At 40.6% G+C, this 19,286-nt stretch overlaps 1 protein-coding gene across 2 annotated transcripts in view; it reads right to left on the minus strand.

Annotated features, from left to right (window-relative positions):
* SPI1 (Spi-1 proto-oncogene) overlaps positions 1-12,177 on the minus strand; it is a 22,800-nt gene extending 10,623 nt beyond the window's left edge. The window contains exons 1-2 of one of the 2 annotated variants that reach the window (XM_019552298.1): positions 11,878-12,177; positions 4,000-4,093 (exon numbers count right to left, since the gene is read on the minus strand). In XM_019552298.1, the coding sequence (XP_019407843.1) occupies positions 4,000-4,093; positions 11,878-11,922 (139 nt within the window). In that variant the 5' untranslated portion in view covers positions 11,923-12,177. Of the gene's footprint in view, positions 1-974; positions 1,088-3,999; positions 4,094-11,877 lie in introns of those variants that run through there. The other variant, XM_019552299.1, reaches the window with a different exon arrangement.
* Positions 12,178-19,286: the final 7,109 nt, after the last annotated feature.

A 19,286-nucleotide genomic window follows, 5' to 3' on the forward strand; every position in this document is an offset into this window, starting at 1 on the left:
TATATATATATATATATAAAATCATTATTAGGTTCTTTCTACTTGTCTGTTGGCTTTTGAGCCTTTAGAGCTGTTCTTCAATACTATGGAGGCTGGAAACCTTTTTTTGTAAATGAAAGCTAAAATTCTTATGCAATCAAATTCCTCCAGAAACAGGGGCTTTAAAGCCTGCCCCCACCCCAACAAATATCATGAAACCAGTGATAATATCAGTGATAGTTGCCAATACTTAAATTTATACATGTATGAACTGCCCTTAGAAAAAGAATACATCTAGTGATTCAATAGCTGGATTTATTTTAAAATTGTTTGTTCACTTGCTACATTTACTACATTGACTTAGGTGCTATAAGTCTCCTTACATTGATGGGTGTATGTTAGTGAGTTTCTGTTGTATGCTCTTCAGTATCTCCTCAAATAAATATGCAGTACGACAGAAATCATAGTACCAAGAAAATGTATGGAACAATACAGGTACCTGGATAAATCTCCTGTAGTTTGTTCTTTATTTTTCTAGCAGTGGCAGAGGTATAGTGTATCATTTCAGCAAGACATTTTGACTTTTTTTTATCTGTTTCTAGTCAACAAAGTCAGAATGAGTATTCATTTTGTCTAGCAATATTTCTCTGACAGCCTCACAAGAGCATTAGTCATAAGATTTTTTTTTGGTTGGGCTTGCAATACTTTTTCTTTAGCTCCACCACCAGCTTTGAAGTTTCCCCAGTATACCAAAATCACATCCTGCAAAGGCCTATCATTGATGATTTATGATAGTTTTTGGAATATACTTCAAAGTTAACTGGCCCTTCACAACTCTGCCCTTCCCTACTTATTTGTTTGTGTTTTATATCATGTTCTCATTGTTCTTAGTTTTTATCAATCCCTACCTCTTTCACCTTCCTCAGTGCCACCACCCCTCTGTTTATCCACTTCTACCACAAAACCTTTGCACATTCTTTCACATCACTCCTTACTTCCTTGTAGCAGGCTGTAAGGCATCTTTCCTCTACTCCTTGACATCCTTCTTCAAGACCTGCTACTACTTCGATGCTTATATGAAGATGGCTAAATTGAGGCTAGTTGATATCTATAGCAAACAGCAAAAAGAGTTAGTGCGTATGCTTTATTCCTTTCTATTATTCTGTGTTTGTTGCTTGGTGTAATATTTGGGTTGTCTGTGGTATATTGTGGGCATTATCATAATACAGATAAATATTAATTTATCTGATGTGTATGTGGCAGGATACTTAGTTGCTATGCTCCTCTCCAAGCACTGGTAGAATTAAATTGAAGGCCTGCTTCTACAGCAGGGTGTATGAATAGTTGTAATCATTTAGAAAAGTTAGCAAGAGACAAATGTCCATGTAAACTGGAGACCTGTGGTTAAGCAATTTGCTTCTTAGCCTTTGGAAGTTGTGTTGTGCATTCTGGTGAGATTTAGGACTTGTAAACATCTGAACAGAAACTGAACAGGTTTTGGAACAGCCTTCCATAGGAATAGCAGAGGCAAAACATTGAGCTAATTTTAAGATGGAGTTTGATAAGCTTATGATAGAGACTCTACTGCTTGATTGTTTATGACATCAGGGGATTATCATATATGTTTTGACATAGGGCTTTAAAAATATTAACTACTTTATTGTTATAGCCATTGTGAGATGCACAAGTCCCCATTTCATGGATATGGAACTGGAGCCACCAAGAGGTTAAAGTCAACATTTTCAAACATAGGTATATTAAATCACCTGAATCTGTACATATTAATTACCTAACTTTAGGGTCTTAACACCCTTTTGACCATTTTTACTAATGTCACTTGATAAAGGCTATACATGGTAGATGCATCAAAACAGGATTACTCTGTAGTGCTCAGTCTCTTATTTAGTCTAGAATAAGGAATTTCACATCTGGTCTGTCAATACAACCTAAAGTACAAATTTAGGTAAGTGACTTTTTCAATTAAATGCCCAATGTGCAAGGCAGCTTTCTGCAGAAACTTGCTGCCCTGTTTAATTTCTTTTGTTGACATAGTACCTTGTGCTGTCAGTGTGCTAGCTCTCTTATATATAACATAGTTGAAGACTAATTATTCTGTGAATGACAGCCTTCCAGGGAAACTCCCAAGAATTTCAGGAAGTGCTATGATTGGTACAATAGGAGGTGCTTTTCCTTCTGACTCAGTACTGACTCCAGTGTTCCAGCACAGTGCCAGTGGACTGCTGTGCTCTGGAAAGAGGTGTGAGTGATTTGATAGCTGGTGCTGTCCCCCTGACTCAGTGCTGAGTCCAGTATCCCAGAACACTTTAAAATACTTCAAAAAGAATATTATCCAAAAGGATAAATAATAATAATTATGTGACTTATTTCCAACAGTAATGAAGGACCAGCTCAGTTAATATTCTAACATTTTTCCTGTATTAGTATTATTAATTTCAAGGGGTATGATTTTGGCTCTTCTAGGTTCAAACACTCATGAGGTATTTAGGCAACCACCATAACATAGCCCAGGTTTAATCCCAGGTTTAATGGTATTTGTAAAATATAGGACTGCCTGGAATAAAAGTCACCATAAAAAAAAAAGGGTCCTTCAAGCTGTAGGAAGCATCAAGACATACCTTCTCTTCAACACATGTGAGTTAACATAATAAACTGTCCTATTGTATGTTTCACAGTAAAACAACTTACATCCAATCACTGGTAAGGTAAAAAGAAAAGTCACATTTAACCAGAGTGAAAGAGAAGTTTAGCACGGTCCTGGAGGGATACTGAAGGTTTCAGTAGGGGCAGCAGCCAGGAAAGCCCAAGAAGGTAGAATGAAATATGTGAGGTTGAAGGCAAGCAAGAACTTAGAGAAACAGAAAGAGCAAATGGGTTAATTGTATAGATACTCTCTCAGGAGAAACTCCCTGGGAGTGATTGAACCCTGGTTGTTCCCAGATTATTTTTCTCCTGGGGCAGCCATTTTTACTCTGGAAGAAAAATCCTGAACTTCTGTACACTTGTGGTTTCTCCTGGGAGAGCAGTGACTTTCTCAGGAGACACTGAGTGTCTGTATGAGGCCTGAATAATCAGAGCTGAAGACAAGTGTGGCAGACACTGAAGTGAAGTCAGACAATTAGGATGACACAAATACAGGTTCAGGGAGTTTTGAAGCCAGGAGAGAGATTTGAATTAAGAAACGGACAGAAGACAGTGAATATAATGAAAGATAGAGGGGATATGATGCAAAATTCTGCATCTCCTAGAAGCTCTACATATCATTTCCATGCCTTTGAGGTTTCTCTTCTGTGATACACCTGCTAGACTGGATCAGTGTCATAATGTTGAATAAATCAGTATTATTATTAATTCCAAAGCAGATGCATTTACTCCATAGATCATAGTGACATATTTGCTCATAACAACACAAGATATGCCATCATGGGTCAGACTACAGGTCGATTTAGCCTAGTAGTCTGTATATCACAGTGGCAGAGAATGGATGCCATGGAAAAGAATATTTATCCAGACCCAGACTTATCTTTCACCTTTCCCTCTTTCCTTATACTTTCGGGGTCCTAGGAAGGCTATGTGGAGGCTGTGTCCCTAATCATTATGTTTATTAACCACTAAAGGACCTGTCTTGCATGAATTAGTCCAATCATGCTTTGAGCCTGTTTAAATTATCAGCCTCTATAGCATATTATGGTGGAGTGCCACAAGTTAAATGCATGCTGTATGAAAAATAACTTTCTTTTGTTTGCTTTATACTTGCTACTTACTTCATTGTATGTCCCTTATTTCTTGTATTGCAAGAGAGAATAAGTAGTAAAACCCTATTTCATTTTTCTATGCCATTAATGATTTATGGAAGCCTCTCCATATCACTAATATTTTTTTGGCTTTCACTGTACTTTTTCTATTTCTGCTATATCTTTTTCCTTTCCTGAAGGCCCTCAAACTCCTTTCTTGAGTATCCTAGGATGTTGAATGCACCAAAGAGATTTTTTTTTAACTTACCACCATGACTGTCTCCATCACTGTTGAGATATTGGTAATAGTCATGGGGCTGTCGGTAGAGGTCTGACTCATAGGTTACCATGTCTTCAGAGGGCTGCAGAGAGAGGAGGAATAATTAGACCTGTGAGCAATAGCAAAGCTGTTTTGCAGGCCAGTCAGGGACAGAGAAATACCAAGGAACTGTCCTCAGAGAGGGTAAGGGGAAAGTATGGGCTTCAAAAATTCTTGTTATACTAGTAGGGAATAAGAAGAAAACCAGAAACCAAAAAGTGCCTGAAAAAATGGGAGCTCACCTCTTGGGGGCCAATGGGAAACAGCATTGCTACTATCTGGAAATCAAAGGCGAAGAAATGTATTTATCCTGCTCTGTCCCCTTGTTTATAGTCAGGGAAAAATAATTCAAGAACTTGTGTAATGCTGTCAGAAAGGTCTGATTTTGGACACTAAGCATAAGCCAGGACTCTCTTCTACCAGCACAGGTTTCCTTAGGTGAACCTCCAGTACTGACAGACATCTGCTGTCCTTCCTTCCCACCACTGTGGGCAAAAACCTGCCCTAAAGGTTCATGTGGGTGATCCCGGTGAGTGGTGCTGTGGTTTGTGGCTGTTACTGGTTGGACAGAGGTGACTGACAGTGCTGGGGCCAGAGGATTTAAACATTTTTTCCTCATCATTTGTCAATGACCAGTGATTCATATAAAGCACTTGCATTGCTCTCCCAAAAATGTATTTTCAGGATAGAGAAACAAACACTGGATCCTAAGTATGCATGTTATGTTACTGATTAATTGTGCATATTATTTAGCTTATCAATATTTCATTTTACTCTACTCTCTCCCCCCTTAAGAGCTAACATTTCAGAGGCTTTGGTCCCCAAATGATTACCCCGATAAGCTTTTTGTTTTGTTTATTTTCCTCTCCCATCTGCCAAAGGAAGCCAGATAGTATAAGGAGACATGCTTATGAACTACAGAGGAAGAACTCTTCCATGATTCCTTGCAGCCCAAACACTCCTGGTGCCCAGACTCCTTGGAGCCAAACTCTCTTCCGTGATCAAGTAGTCTTAAGAAGTACATCCAAAAAACTCCCAAAGGCCATCTACCTGCAAGCCAATCCAAGGGAAAAGGCGCAGGGTCCCATCCTAAATTTTAGGCAACTGGCAGAATTTAATATCCTTTATGACTCTTGTTGTTCAACTGAATATCTGGGTTCCTAAAAATATCCCCCTATGCTTCCTCTTCAGTTGGATGACTGACAAGTACTGGTGTTTGGCATCTTTTTTCCTTCAAAACTAAGGTCTAAAACAGGTCATCAGACAGAAAGGGCTCGAAGGACTGATGAGCAACACTACAGCAAACAAAAGAAACAAAGAATGGCCAAAAAAATATGGGGGGGGAGCCCAAAACTTCTAGATCCTCACCTTTTCATGAGTCCTATCCTCTCCTTTGAAGAAGGGATTTCGCAACTTTGGCTTATGATAACACTAAGCCAGAAAAGCAGAACAGGTTTGCTTTTTTCTCCCACCTTCCAGATGTTTGAGACTATGGGGTATAAGTTGATTGCTGCCAAGAGCTATCAATATCTAACAGAGAAAGAAGTTGAGAAGGGTAACAAGGGCCACATACTGCCCACTGAGAACTAGAACAGTATTGCCATTCCCATGCCTTCAACGAAGTCACGAGGGAGGAATGTGAAATGTCAGGGAAAGGGATTAAAAATCAGGTGGCAAAGCAATTACATTATACAGTCTCCTAAAACCCAAGTTGTTGTTTTTTCCAGGGTCAGTCCTTTCCTAGAAAAGGACATAGTGATTTTTTCATTGAGAGTTATTTCTTCTCAACTGAAGGTAACAAGCCAAAAAAGATAAAAATCACTCTTAGAAGGAACTTGTAAACCTTTCCAAAGCCTCAATGGTAACCATGTCCTTTGTGGTCATCATCACCTGTGAGAATTTCCTGGTGAACTGACCTAAGAAACAACAACTAGAACCAATGAATGCAAAGCTACACTAAAGAAACCAACTCATCCATAGATTTCCTAAGGCAGAGATGACCAGCCTATGGCACACATGCCACAAGTGGCATAGGCAGTCTCAGTGTGTGGCAGGCAACAGGGGATAGGCAGCACAGCAGCAGACAGGGCAGGAAGCAGAAAGCTAAGCAACAGGTCAGGCAGAGGAAGGGAAGTGGAGTGTCAGTGGGGAGGGCACGGAGCTTAATGTGCGGTGTGCCTGCCAAAAATGTTGGCCCCCACTGCCCTAAGGCTATGGCAGTGGCAGGTAACTTACTGGCCAGCCAGTAACTTCAGCTCTGAATGGTGGTTATTTATTTCAGGCATACTTTCTGTCTCAAAGTTCTCAGATAGGATTTTGCTCATGAAAAAAAATGTAGTACAACAACAAGGACAAGATAGTAATAAAAGTCCAAGAACAACTGAAAACTTTCATTCAAGGACAAGGCCAAAACTTGACTCACTTACTTCAGGGGTAAACTGTGTCTCAGAACATCAGAGAGAAACCCAGATCAGGGAATGGGTATAGGTCTAGATGGTAGAATATCCTACTTAACAGATTTTAGACAGGTGGATATAAGAATGCTGAAATCTTTTTGGAAATCCTCGTTTGCCCTTCTCATTTTTTCTTCATTCCTTCTCCCATCACAAGTAACTTAAAACATCGTGCCATCTTGATTTCTTAATCTACAGTTTGGGTTATAGAGTGATTCCTCAAGACAAAAGCTACTGAACTCATCATAAGAAAAAGAAACCGGGTCCATCTTAAATATCAAGGGATAATCAGGTTGGTGAAGTTGTAGGGGAGTGGGGGGTCTAGCTTTCACTTTCTCTGCAGTTTAACTCCCTGTGTTTCTTTTCTATAAATTCATACTTCCTGGCAACGCTTATATCAGCAAGAAAAAAAATATGAAATATCTACTTTTATAATATGTGAACCATACTTCTTTTTATCTGAGTCATCTGAGTAACCAGTGCTCATTTTTTCCAAGTAAAAACAAAGCACATTCTAACCATAAGAAATTCTATTGAAATAGTAAAAATTATACCAATTATTTCAGGTAAATATCTTTGTTTCCTCTTATTCCAATTACTTGACACTTAAAAGAGTTGTCAAATCCTCACAAGCTAAATGCTGTATCATTGCAACATATTTAGACACAGGTAAACAAATTTCAGAAGTCATAACCTACTCAGCAATGTTAAAAGTAGCATCCTGGGCAGAAAGGGCAGCCTCCTGGGTTGTAAAAAAAAAGAACTTATAATACTTTACAAGCTTTATTATCACTTCTCTACAGAAAAATCCTTTGGTAAGAAGGGCTAAGGAGAGGCCCCAAAATAGAGATACCACTACTAATTTCAGGTAAGGTAGAGAACATTTCTATTTCCTTGTTGCTTCTTCTTCCGTAATAATTTTCCTTTCTGTTTGTTATACCCCACATTAGCAAGTAAAGAATGGAAACACAGTTCGTTACCTGATGATTTCTGTTCTGGGACTGACCTCCCCCAGAGGTCTTGATCCAAGGAAACTCCAGACTCACGTGGACAAGTCTGAGCTACCATCTATAATTGAAGAAGATTGGTACTGGCCATATATCTCGGACAAAGGAAAAGGTTAGACCCAGAAAAGAAACTATCAGGTAGCAGATTTTCCATATTCTGCCATTTCAGTTTAGAGAGCCAGTAATCTGTCAAACACTTAGACTTAGGAATCAATTATTTCTATCTTCTGAAAGCTAATAGTACAAGTTAAGATGTGCCATCTAGCAGTAGTTCTAGCTGTTGTGATTCTCAAGATGCAGTCAATTGAAATCCAAGAAAGAAATGAAGTAGGAGTAAAACAGATAAGAGAGAAATTAAAAACAGATAAGAGAGAAATCAGAATAATAGGAAGACTCTGATGACAGACTCACAGAAATTACAAAAACTCAGTGCTTAGAAGTTAGGTACCTAAATAAAACCAACATATTTTTCAGTTACTATGCTAACCAGGGTCATAGGAAGGTGGGGAGCAAGTGGGGTGACTGCCCTGGGCACTGAAGGGACACCAAGAGGTGCTGCCCAGCTGGGGCGGGACACTGGATGGAGCTGCAAGTGGCTTATTTGGGGGGGCATGGAGATGGGGGAAGGTGGGCTCCCACCACTGCATGCAGCCTCGGGCAAGCATGGGGTACCATGCGCCCCCTGGATCTGTGCACGGGGCAAGGCCAGGCTGCTGCTGTGGGCTTTGCCCTGGGCACCAAAACTTAATTGCTACGGCACTGATGCTAACTGATTTGAAAGGTACTGTGCATGCACAGCATCTCTGAGTATCGGACTGCTTTTATTTAGGTGCCTAATTATGGATTTAGAAGCCTGACTTTAGGACATCCTATTTTGAAAGTGTGGCCCTTAGTTTCTCTTCCTTGTGGTTAGTAAGACTTCCTGCCTTGAGTTTCCTTCCTGATTGCTCGTTCCTTGGACCAAGAAAAATATCATTATGAATCTTTTATCTCATGTATTCTGTAATAATCTGCCCCAGACAAGGTACTTAATATTAAACACTTTTCATCATGGATAACTTATCTGCATGGCTGGGATAAGGGATAGATGGCATTCTACAATAAATGTAAAGATTTTTTTGACTTTGTGTACTAAGATTATATTTGATGATCTGTATCATACAGAAAAGATTGGAGGCGTTATTTATCCTTCAAAGAAAACATCTCAAAGATCCCTCCCTAAATCTCAGCTTAGTTTTTGCTTTAAGCTTCATTAGAATATATATTTTTCTGTTGTTAGGAAAATGAAAGAGTTTTCACTGAACCTCCTTCCCCTTTAGGCCCACCATGTCCTGCTGTGCCAACTTGGCCTCCCCACAAATACCCACTGTGAACTAGCCTACCTCTGGAACCCCCCCACCCACACAACCACACATTTCACCAGCTTGCTTTAAGTCATTATTTATTCCATTACAAACATTGATTTGACAATTTTCTCCAGACAGGAACCAAAGAAAGGCATGTGTTACACTGTAGTCAGGTAATTAATTTTAGTTTATGTGGATTATGCTAATTCCATAACCTATGAGAAAGAGTGACAGGAAGTTTTTTTCAGAAACCGATGAGCATCTGAAGCTCTCCTTTTCTACCCAAGACCATCTTCCTATCGCAAGCAAATGTTCAACAAACGCATAGATCTGCATCTGCCACTGCTATTATTAAAGGGAAAGTTGCTCCACTTTATTCTTTCACTCTGCAAACCTAGATAAAGTCATTGTAACAACAGGAAAGCTGTTTAGATGGAGGTAACTGGGTATCAGTGAAAAGGGTCCAATTGAAAGGGTACAACAGCATACCAAAGATAACCTGAATATTCTTTCCTGTGACTAAGATTTTGTCAGATGGCTTTAGCAGTTTATAAATTTACTGAGTTCTGGTTTATTTATTCTTTATCATGACATAACTATTCATTGGTAAGTGATGCAGAAATACCCAACTTTTCATGATTTGTGACTGAGACTTGTTTTATGGCCAACACCAGTTTTATTTCCTTGGAAAAATCTAGAATAGACTTTTTCTAAGAAAGATGAGAAATCATCCTGTAGGCCATCCTACACTGGAAATGCAGTTTTGCTGAACAGCTGTATCTGAAGGTTTTTTTTACTCTCCCTCTCACAAAAAAAAAATCACAGCAAAATACTGATTCTGTAGGTGGCTGTTTATAGCTTGAGTAGCTAGAGAAAAAGGATTGACCTTTTAGGGATTTCTGCCGTAGTATTAAAACAGCTGAAGCCTCCACTGAACCGGAGGACACTAGTTTGATTCTTCCCACTGTGTCTCCCATTAATTGTTTAACCATCAGAGAGAGGTAACTTTTAAAACAATTTCAACCAGCATTTTCCAGACTGAGGCTAATAGTTTTCTTGCAGAATCAAGAGGGGAGACAGTTACAGCCCTATCTTCGACTGAAAGAGGAGGGGCAGAAGAGGGAAGTGTTGAAGTGTCATTTCACAGAAACCCTCCAGTTTCCACAAACAGGCTAATTTCTGTCCCCAAGAACAGCCCCAGTGGGCACAGCTATTTATAATGTTGCCATGTGGGCTTAAATTTTTGCTGCCCAAAACAATGCAATTCAAAACAGGTTTTAAAAACGTAGGAAAATGCAGAGTTACCCCCTTCTTGAGCATTTTAAATCACCTATATATATAAAAAATAATTCTTCTGTCAAGTGTTTCAGTAAGATATGAAGCCACTTTCTCTACAAATCCTCCCCCTGGAAAGGCTTATAGACAACATTCTCATCTGAAAGGATTAACAAAGAAAGTTAGAATTATGGCCTGACGGTGTTAGATTTTCACTTCATCTGCACATGGGGATTTGAGAATACAAGAAAGACTCCAGAGAAAATCTGTTACGTGTGAATGAGATCTTAGATTAGACAGGAGAACCCTCTTATTTAGGTTTGGGTCATTTCTGTGGCAGTATTAATGAGAGAATGTACAATTATTAAATGACCTGAAAAAAAGCCTAGAAATTAATTTATAGAGAGCAACAGAAATTGAAATATTCTATTCACTCAATTCCTTTTCAAATTGTTTTTCTGACAAATTCACAGACAGAAACACTGGACTATGATGCTGGCAACAGGGTGTACTAAAAAATAGAATTTAATGGGCTTCCACTATAAAGAAGCTAATGGATCTAGGGGCTCCAGTCTGAAAAATGCTGCCACAGCAGGTGCAGAAAAAGATACTGTTGCAGTCACAAATATTTTGACATCATCATGGATGCCAACAGTTAGAAGCAATTAAAAGAGTTACCTTTTGGAAGGGTAGGAAAGAGATGACTTTAGCTTTCCTTAAGGGAAGCATGTTACAAATCTTAATAGAGTGACTCTGAGACTTCACTATCTCTCCAAAGTAGACATGGCACTTACGGTAAAGTATCTACCAAATAAAATACAGAGTAAAATTCCCTTCCAAAGTAAAAGCTGACTTCTCTGGAACTTCTATAGAGTCAACCAGTTTACCCAGGGCCGCCACCTACACATTCTACTTTACAGACTTCTCATTACAAAGCTGATATTTCTAAATAGGAGATTAGTGAGACAATTTTCTTAACAAAGTACCCCTCCCCAAATAATCTAAAAATAACATTGATAATATAGTGAAACTTAAAGGAAAAAGGAGAGAAAAGTTCATATAATCATACATGAAAAAGGTGCAACTTTGGAAAAAAATGAGAGAATTAATTGGTGGTTTAATTCTGAGTAGTCCTTTTGACATTTTTATAGTCTAAACAGAAAAATGTTCAGCTCTGCGTAACACAATGGGGTGGGGCAAAGCAGCAATGATTTGAGATTATCCCAGGCACAAATTCTACTTTTACTCAACCTAACAATAAAAAATGTAAAGGTACAAAAGAAGATCTAGAAAGGCTGAATCTAAAAGTCAGACTTCTGCCTCTACAAACAATGCCCAGTTTTGAATTTTCCAAAATATAAAATCAGCATTTGTCCACCTTTCTCTCGCTGTCTGGCAAATATTTTAAATATTTAAAAGCACATTGAAATATCTGTTTATGAATAATTACAACCTCAAACAAAACCTATTTTTTTATCACACAGTGAGCTTTGGAGAAAAGTATTCCTGGCTTGTTACACTAATAAAATAAATCATAAGGTTAGTGTATGAAACCAACTGTAGAAGTTCAGAGTGGAAACACTAGCTTCCCATTCATTAGAAAACTTGTCACCAGCTTATATATTGACTTCCAGGCATTATTCACACAAAGAAAAAGAGGCATTTTCAAGTCATAAATCCAAGTTTGGTTTGCCTTTTGTCGCTGAACCCAATGAGCCCTAATTGGAATTAACCCCAGATACTCACAGGGGGAATGAGGGGGAATCCTTCCATTTTGCAAGCTTGCAACATTCAGCCAACTTCTTAGCGAATGTTCTGACTTCAATTTTCAAACATCCAGAAAACTGACTTTAAAAATCACATCAAACAAAAAAATACAACAGAAATGAGATCCTTGGACTCCTTGAAGTCCCCGTACTGTGATGGATCTCAGGATGGGAGAAAGGCCCTACCACATTTTCATACTTTTCTCTAATAGGTTCTGAGGTGAGGTCCTTTCCTACTTGTATCCGAAGTTCCTGATTTTATCAAATGTCTGTAGAAGTGAGATAGTGCTGGGGCTCTATCAGCTCAGCATGACGTAGGCCTCACCCCTTTGCATAAATCTGAATTCAAGAAGCAGGAAATCTGTCACTAGCCAAGTACTTACTACATAACGAACAGGACAGCGCTCAAGCATGCTCTGGTACAGTGTATGATCAACTGTGAAAGAGTGAAGTGCCTTCATACAAGTAGAATTTGAGGCATAATGGAGTCACTGCTGTGTGGTTTAAAGCAGTAACACTGGTCTGCATTAATGTCAACCCCTAAATCTAAAATGACAGGAGTCTGAAGTTTGCATTATTAGTAGCCCTGTTTCAGGATCAGGCAGCCACATCTGCCAGTTCTGTGACATTCACCAGGGGGCAGGGGAGGCAGTAGTGGGCATGGATCTGCAGGCTCAACAATATGCTCTAATTTCATACGAAGGTTCGGAGAGCAGCCTATGAACAACGTTTGATATTTTTTACTGTAGTGTACACCTTGATCTCTTGTACATTTGCTCCAGACCTCTGTTCTTAATGGAACTAGAAAGAGGAAACAACCTGGGCAGCCGAGCTCTACTTTAGAAGAGAACATTTAGTGGTAAACGGAGGAAGCTTCTTTTTTTTTGTCCTGGTGACACTTAAGGAAGAACCCAGAGATTCAGACTGGAGAATTTTCCTGAAGAGATTCTGGTCATTTCTCCCACCTGCCCTCACTCTACCTGTTTATCCCATTTTTTTCCTTGTAGTTGGCTTTATTGGAAATATGCATCCCATCATTGTGAGTGGTGCAGGCAGGCAAATGAGAAGGCCACTGGTGCAGGATGCAGGGTTTAGGGCCTTGTAGCCTGTGAAGAACTCACATTCTCTCACTTTGCAAAATACCTCCTCCCTTTGCAGTTAGTGGTTCACATTGTGGAAAAGTGAAGTTTGGTCAATTGGATTGTTCCCCTTCACTCTATGCTCCTGTGCCACAGGTTCTGCTTTTGGAAGTAGCCTGCTCACCGCTTACCTGGGACTGTGTGTGAAGGGGAATTTTGGCTAGTGCAAAACTTCCTCCCTCATACACTGGTAAAACCAAAGGCTGGTCACAAGTTCCTCTCTTTCCCCACCCTAAGGAACCCCAAAAACACTGTTAGTGTTGGGATTGGATAGCATGAGGTGGGAGGGAGATTAACCCCTGAAGTTCTGGATTTATTTTTTTCCATATTGACTGGTACATAAGCATTACATCCTTATCTTGCTACCAGATAACCTGATACTTAACCTAGAGGAAAACAAGCTACTAAACAGTCAAGTTGGGCCATATTTATCTCTAAAATAAATTCAAGGCTCCAAGTTTCTCTCTGATAGGATAGTGAAGAAAATGGTGCCAGGTAAATAATATCTCTTCATGCCAAGAGATGCTTTTAAAAGGGGGAATTACATAAATGGGGACCAGATGTAATTACTGAGAGAGAGATATAAAACTAGATAAAATCAAATGCAGGGTCCTCCTTAATGGGTCATTGTCAAGTAAAAGCCTGTAGGGGTCTAGGACTATTAAATATTTTCATAAATAACTTGCAGAATAAAGAGGACAGTTTATTAGTCAGATTTATTACTGGCACAGGGCTAGGAGGAAGTCAAAAGTATTTTGGAGAGTAAACAAAAATAAAGGATAGTCTTGAGAATAAATTGTAAAAATTGTCAAAATCAATAAAGTTAAATCAGGTAAATACAAGTTGGAAGGAGCAGTGAAATATGTAAGTCTTGCATATCGATAACTGGTTGGATAGTGTTTAAAACAAATGATAAATTGAGCTATAGTAGTCAGTGTCACTATGATATGTATTAAATAGACCTGTGTACGGATGAGATATGCTGACTGACTATGGTGAAATATATGTTAAACAATTACTGGATGATAAAAATACTAAAATGGTGTTAAATGGAGGTGTTCTACTAAAAAGGTAATATAAAAGTATTTAGTATACTGGTGGTACTTCAGGGTTCTCTCTGGGATGGGAAATTGCCTAGTAAGTATTGATTTTTTTGCACAGGATTCACAGTACACAAAGGAATATTAGAAAGGGACTAGGTGATAATTAGCTAGTAAATAAAGACCATAATAAGACATCACTAAGCTTGAGCAACAACAGAAAATATATTAGAGATATAAGAACAATTCAGCAACTGAACAAACCAGGGAAGGTGATAGAATACCCACCCCACCCCCCCAATTAAATCAGGTTGGGTATATGTTAGAGAGTGGTTGAATTATCAATTTATAATACAATAAAGCATCATTATACAGATAGAGCTTTAATGAGGTCATCTTCCAAAAGTACAACAGACATACTTCATAATCCTTTTTTCTCTACTGCCTCTGTCAACCACCTCCATGAAAGAGGTCAAAATGCTTATAGGATAATTACCAGAATTATTCTGATTTTTCTCTATCTGCCTATTCCCATTGCAGACCATCTCACGTGTTAACTCCACTTCTCTCTCTCTCTCCTCTTCAAGTGTAATATGTCAAGGTATCTACTATTATAATTTTCTATTTATGCTGTTCATGACCCTGCCCTAAAAAGTGTACAGTCTTATGTTATATGTAGCATAGGGAGAACAAGTGGCAAGATGAGTAGGGAAATAAAGGCCAAGGTTTATATAAATTAAGTTAATCAGTTTCCTGGTTTTGCAGTGGGATATTTCCACCTTTGTTTGTTTATTTGTTGTAATTCCTGTATTTTCATATTAATTTAGTGTAGCATTTGGGCAGACCTAGAGAATTAGAAGTAGGGAATTTAAGGGGGAAGGTGAAGTTGCATGGAATACTGGATCAATGTTGTCATTTCAAGCAAGTATGGGAGAAAGTACAGAGGCATTTATTCAAGACAAGTACAAAGGATTCCTGAAATAAACTGAGCTGGCAAAACACATGGTCCATGATGGTAAGTGGCAGAAGATAAGAGCTGAGTTTAAGGAATTCTAGATTTTAGATTCTAGGATTCCTAGATCCTAATCAATTTCTGCAATCTAGACACCTTTTCTCAGGAGGGTGATTCAAAGTGGCATGGTTGGATGCTGAAGTGCCCTATAGAGTGAGTGGGGAGGACTAGGTGCCTTCCAAGTGTGATTTAGATCACCTTGTCACTCAGCCAGGAGGTGCCTACAGTCAGTCAATGGGAAACACTAGACACAGGGTGACTCCGAATTCCCAATCCTTGAGTTTGATCAGAGGGGTGAAGTCTATCTGAATCAGGAAGACAAAATGACAGCAGCATTGAGTTCAGTATAAAGCAGAATTAGCACCTGTTTGCTCTAGAGCATAACCATGAATGGTATTGTCCACCTTTTGCCCAACAGCCTAATGGTAAAAATACCTTCTGCACTGGGCCACAGAGCCACAGTGGGAGGTGGGAGATATGAACGTAAATCCCTTCAGGGTAAGCAAGACTGAAAAACCCAGATATCTGACTTTCCTGGGAAAAGCCCTAACCATTACACTAGTGCTGAAAGGTAGGTGGCATTGTCATTACCACCATGTCTTCTGGCAGGGATTGTGTGTTGCTTACTGAGCTACATATATACCCTCAGAGTAGCTTACTATACATGCTCCAACCTTGTCTAAGAAATCTGGGATTTAGGTGGAGTTTAGATATCTCCTGTCAATGATCTGGACTGCACCAGAGGTTAGATGGGAGCAAGGCAAGTTTGGATAGCTTCTGAGCATGCTGTTTAGGCACCTAGAGCGCATCCCCACAAATGGGAACAAAGAGGAGCAGTACATATTTGTGCCACTGCTCCTGCATGTTCCTGCACACACACTCTGGTGCACAGCAAATTACCCCAGGTGAGGTAGGGGAGCCTGGGCCCAGCACCTGGGCAGGCCCCAGCAGCCTTACCTGGGGCTCTGGGACCTCCTGGGACTGCAGCAACAGCAATTTGGGCACACAGAGCCTGGCTGCCAGTGTGACTCTGGCCAGCCAGGCTCTCATTTTGGGTGGTACATGCTGCAACCATCTGCCCAGCGCCGCTTTTTTTTGGCACTATTTTTTTGACACCGGGATCTCCCAGTGTCAAAAAACCCCATTGTATTACAAATTAGCAGCATGGCAAATGTGTGCATGTGTAACATGTGCAGTTTGTGGCTCCACAGGCAGGTTTGTGGATGTGCCCTTAGGGATCTTTTCAGGCCAATAAGGAAATACCTAAGTGGTTTTACAACTCCTGAGCAGAGTAATTTTTTATCACTTTTTGTGACTTAAATGAATACGTTCTGTCTGAGTCTGGTTTTGTTACCTACAAAATCTGTTTAGAGGACTATGTAGAGTTTTGAAGACAAGGATGGGTAATTTCAACTTGATATAAAAAAAAAGTGTGGACCCAGTGAAATTACCTGAAAATGAGGACAACAGTCTAAGCAATGGGGGAGAAAAATGAGTGTAGCAGTGGTGTTTTAAATAAACCACAGGGTGCAAAGCCAGTGAGTACTTCTGCGCGCAGGTACATGACTATACCTGTGCATACCTAAGCCTGAGTCCTAACATTAGAGCCCATGGCACGGGCAGGAGTGTCTTCTTGTGTTTTAGCTCAATAACCTAAGGGTTAGGGCACTTGCCCAGGGGGTGGGTAGGGTCCAGGTTCTAGCCTGGGGTGGACAAAATACAGCCTATGGGCTAGATCTGGCTCACCAGGGGATTATGTCCAGCCCACAGCAGCTCTGTCTGTGGCATGTGTGACTGATCCCACTACTCCCAGGTGCAGAGATGCTGCTGGGTGTGCAGTGCAGCCCACCCTATCCTGTATGCAGCTCTCAGGCATGCTAGGAGCAGTAGTCCAGGACTGGACAGCTGGGCAGGGATGGCCAGCTTGGCTTCCTGGCAGCCCCTGTAGTGCTGGCTCACTCTGCCTCATACTTCGGCTGCTGCTTTCGATGTCTCCACTGCTTCCATTCTGGCCAGCCCCACTGCCCAGGGAACTCTGGCCCGTTCATGCCACCCCTGCCGCTGGGGGCACTGGATGAAGTGGGTAGAGTCTCCATGGATATCAGCTTGGGACCCCTGCAGGAAGGCCGTGCTTGGCTGGGTGGATGGGATCGGGGCAGGGAGTGGTACCCAGGAGCAGGACAGGCACCTGGGGTCAGAGCCAGGATTGTGGTACAGTGACAATGTAGGGCTGGGGCCCAGGGCACAGCCACAATCCACCCCATGCATATCCCTCCAATGGGTGCCAGTTCTGCCCACCTGTCCTACTCCTGGACACCAGTCCCTACCCATCCATGGTCTCATCCTATCCATGTGGCTGAGCATGCCCTGCCCGCAGGGGTCCTGGGCCAGTCTCCGTGTAGACTCCACCCACGAGCTCCATCCAGTGCCTCTGGTGATAGGTACAGGGTGGACAGTCCTGGGGCCAGATAGGATCAACTGGGATTCACCCCTGCTGCACTGTGTAGTATAAAAGTTGTAATGGGGGGCGAAGGCCAGGTCAACACCCTGCCATGCCTGACCCTCAACTGCTCAACAAAATTCCTTAAGTGGCCCTCCAGCCCAAATAATAGCCCACCCCTGATCTAGCCACTCTCCTTCTCACCCAGATAGGGTTTGAACATATATCTCCTTGACTTAACAGAACAATGCTCTAGCCTCCATGCTACAATTATGCCTTTATTTCCTAAGCCAGGATATATGTTGTTTGATGCTCCTCATGCACAGAACTTACTCCAATGTCAGAAAAAAATCCCAACCCTGTAAGTACCTTGAAGCAAATTAAGGGAGCCCCCTGCATTGTTGGGAATTTGGGGGAAGGGGAAATTTTTTTCCCCTTCAAACATTTATTGTAATCAAATTACAGACATTCCTATTCCTAAACCTCATCACTTCATTTCTGCATGCATGCCTCAAACATATTTTAAGCAGCCCCACCCCCCCAAACTTTACTCATATAATCTTCAAAACATCTCTAACCACAAGCTACCAAAAAAAAAACAAAGGTTTCATCTCACAGCCACATCACAATGAGGTCCCTTTACCTCAGACCTTACCTCTTTCTTGCAAGGTAATTTTTCTCTGTACCAAAAACCACATATGCTATCACTGCCTCCCTGACACTTTTCTTGAGGACTATTATCACAGATAGGCTCTTATATTAAGTGAACAGCTGAGTTACGAGGTAAAGCCTCTCTGCCCAGTAGGATCCCATACATCTTGCATACATTTCCCAGAGCTATGTTGCTTATAGAACTTATACTCTTTAGAGCTGAAGTGGCTTGTTACATCTAATTCTGTCCTCAGACCTAAGGTGTTAGATGGGTCCTACAGATATCCCACATCCTTGCTGGATCTGATGTGCCCATCAATTTGGCACACAGTCTTCTGTATTGAATTCAAAGTGGTGCTTATAGACATGTATGGGGAGGCTGGGAGGTGGGGAGGGTGTTTTTATTAGAGAGATTCTTGGAGAGCCACCCAATTAAAACACCTCATTGCCATGTGTATTAAGTGTCCTGCATTTCAAAATTATCATGGGGACTCTTTAACTAAAACTCATCTGACAAGTTTTAGTTAAAGCGCTCCTGCAGCCATTTTGAAATGTGGGATGCTTAATACACACAATGGTGAGGCATGCTGGAGTGTTCTAATTAGTCTTGATTAATTGAATTTTAATTAGAACACGTTGAAACATGTCTATAGGCACCCTTAGGCCTGGTACATAACACCAAAGGACAAGGCTATTTTTCTTACTGATTTCCATGGAGTGCGGAACAGCAGAGACAAGGGCAGGGAAAGAACTGCTGCAAGTGCCCTGGCTCATAAGAATGTTTTTACTCAACCTTTATTTAGGATTCCTAACAGTCCAAATACAGAGAGCACTGAAACAGATTTGAGTGTACCTATGTAAAAGCTTGTTCCTCACTGAAGTTCCCTTCTGAGTCATCACACAGGATTAGGGCTCTGTCTGCACTGAAAAAACATGCATAGCTACACTGAAAACTTCTCATATTATAGAATCAGTTTTAATAGGTAAAAATGTATGTTTGATGGCATAACTTATGCCAGTTCTCCAAACTAATCTGTCTCAACATAAGCATTTTATAGTGGTATAACTGCATATTTACTAGGACTTTTCATGGTTCAGAAATGCTAC

This window comes from Crocodylus porosus, unplaced genomic scaffold (assembly GCF_001723895.1).
Source record: "Crocodylus porosus isolate Cpor-Errol unplaced genomic scaffold, CroPor_comp1, whole genome shotgun sequence".
Classification (NCBI taxonomy): Eukaryota; Metazoa; Chordata; order Crocodylia; family Crocodylidae; genus Crocodylus; species Crocodylus porosus.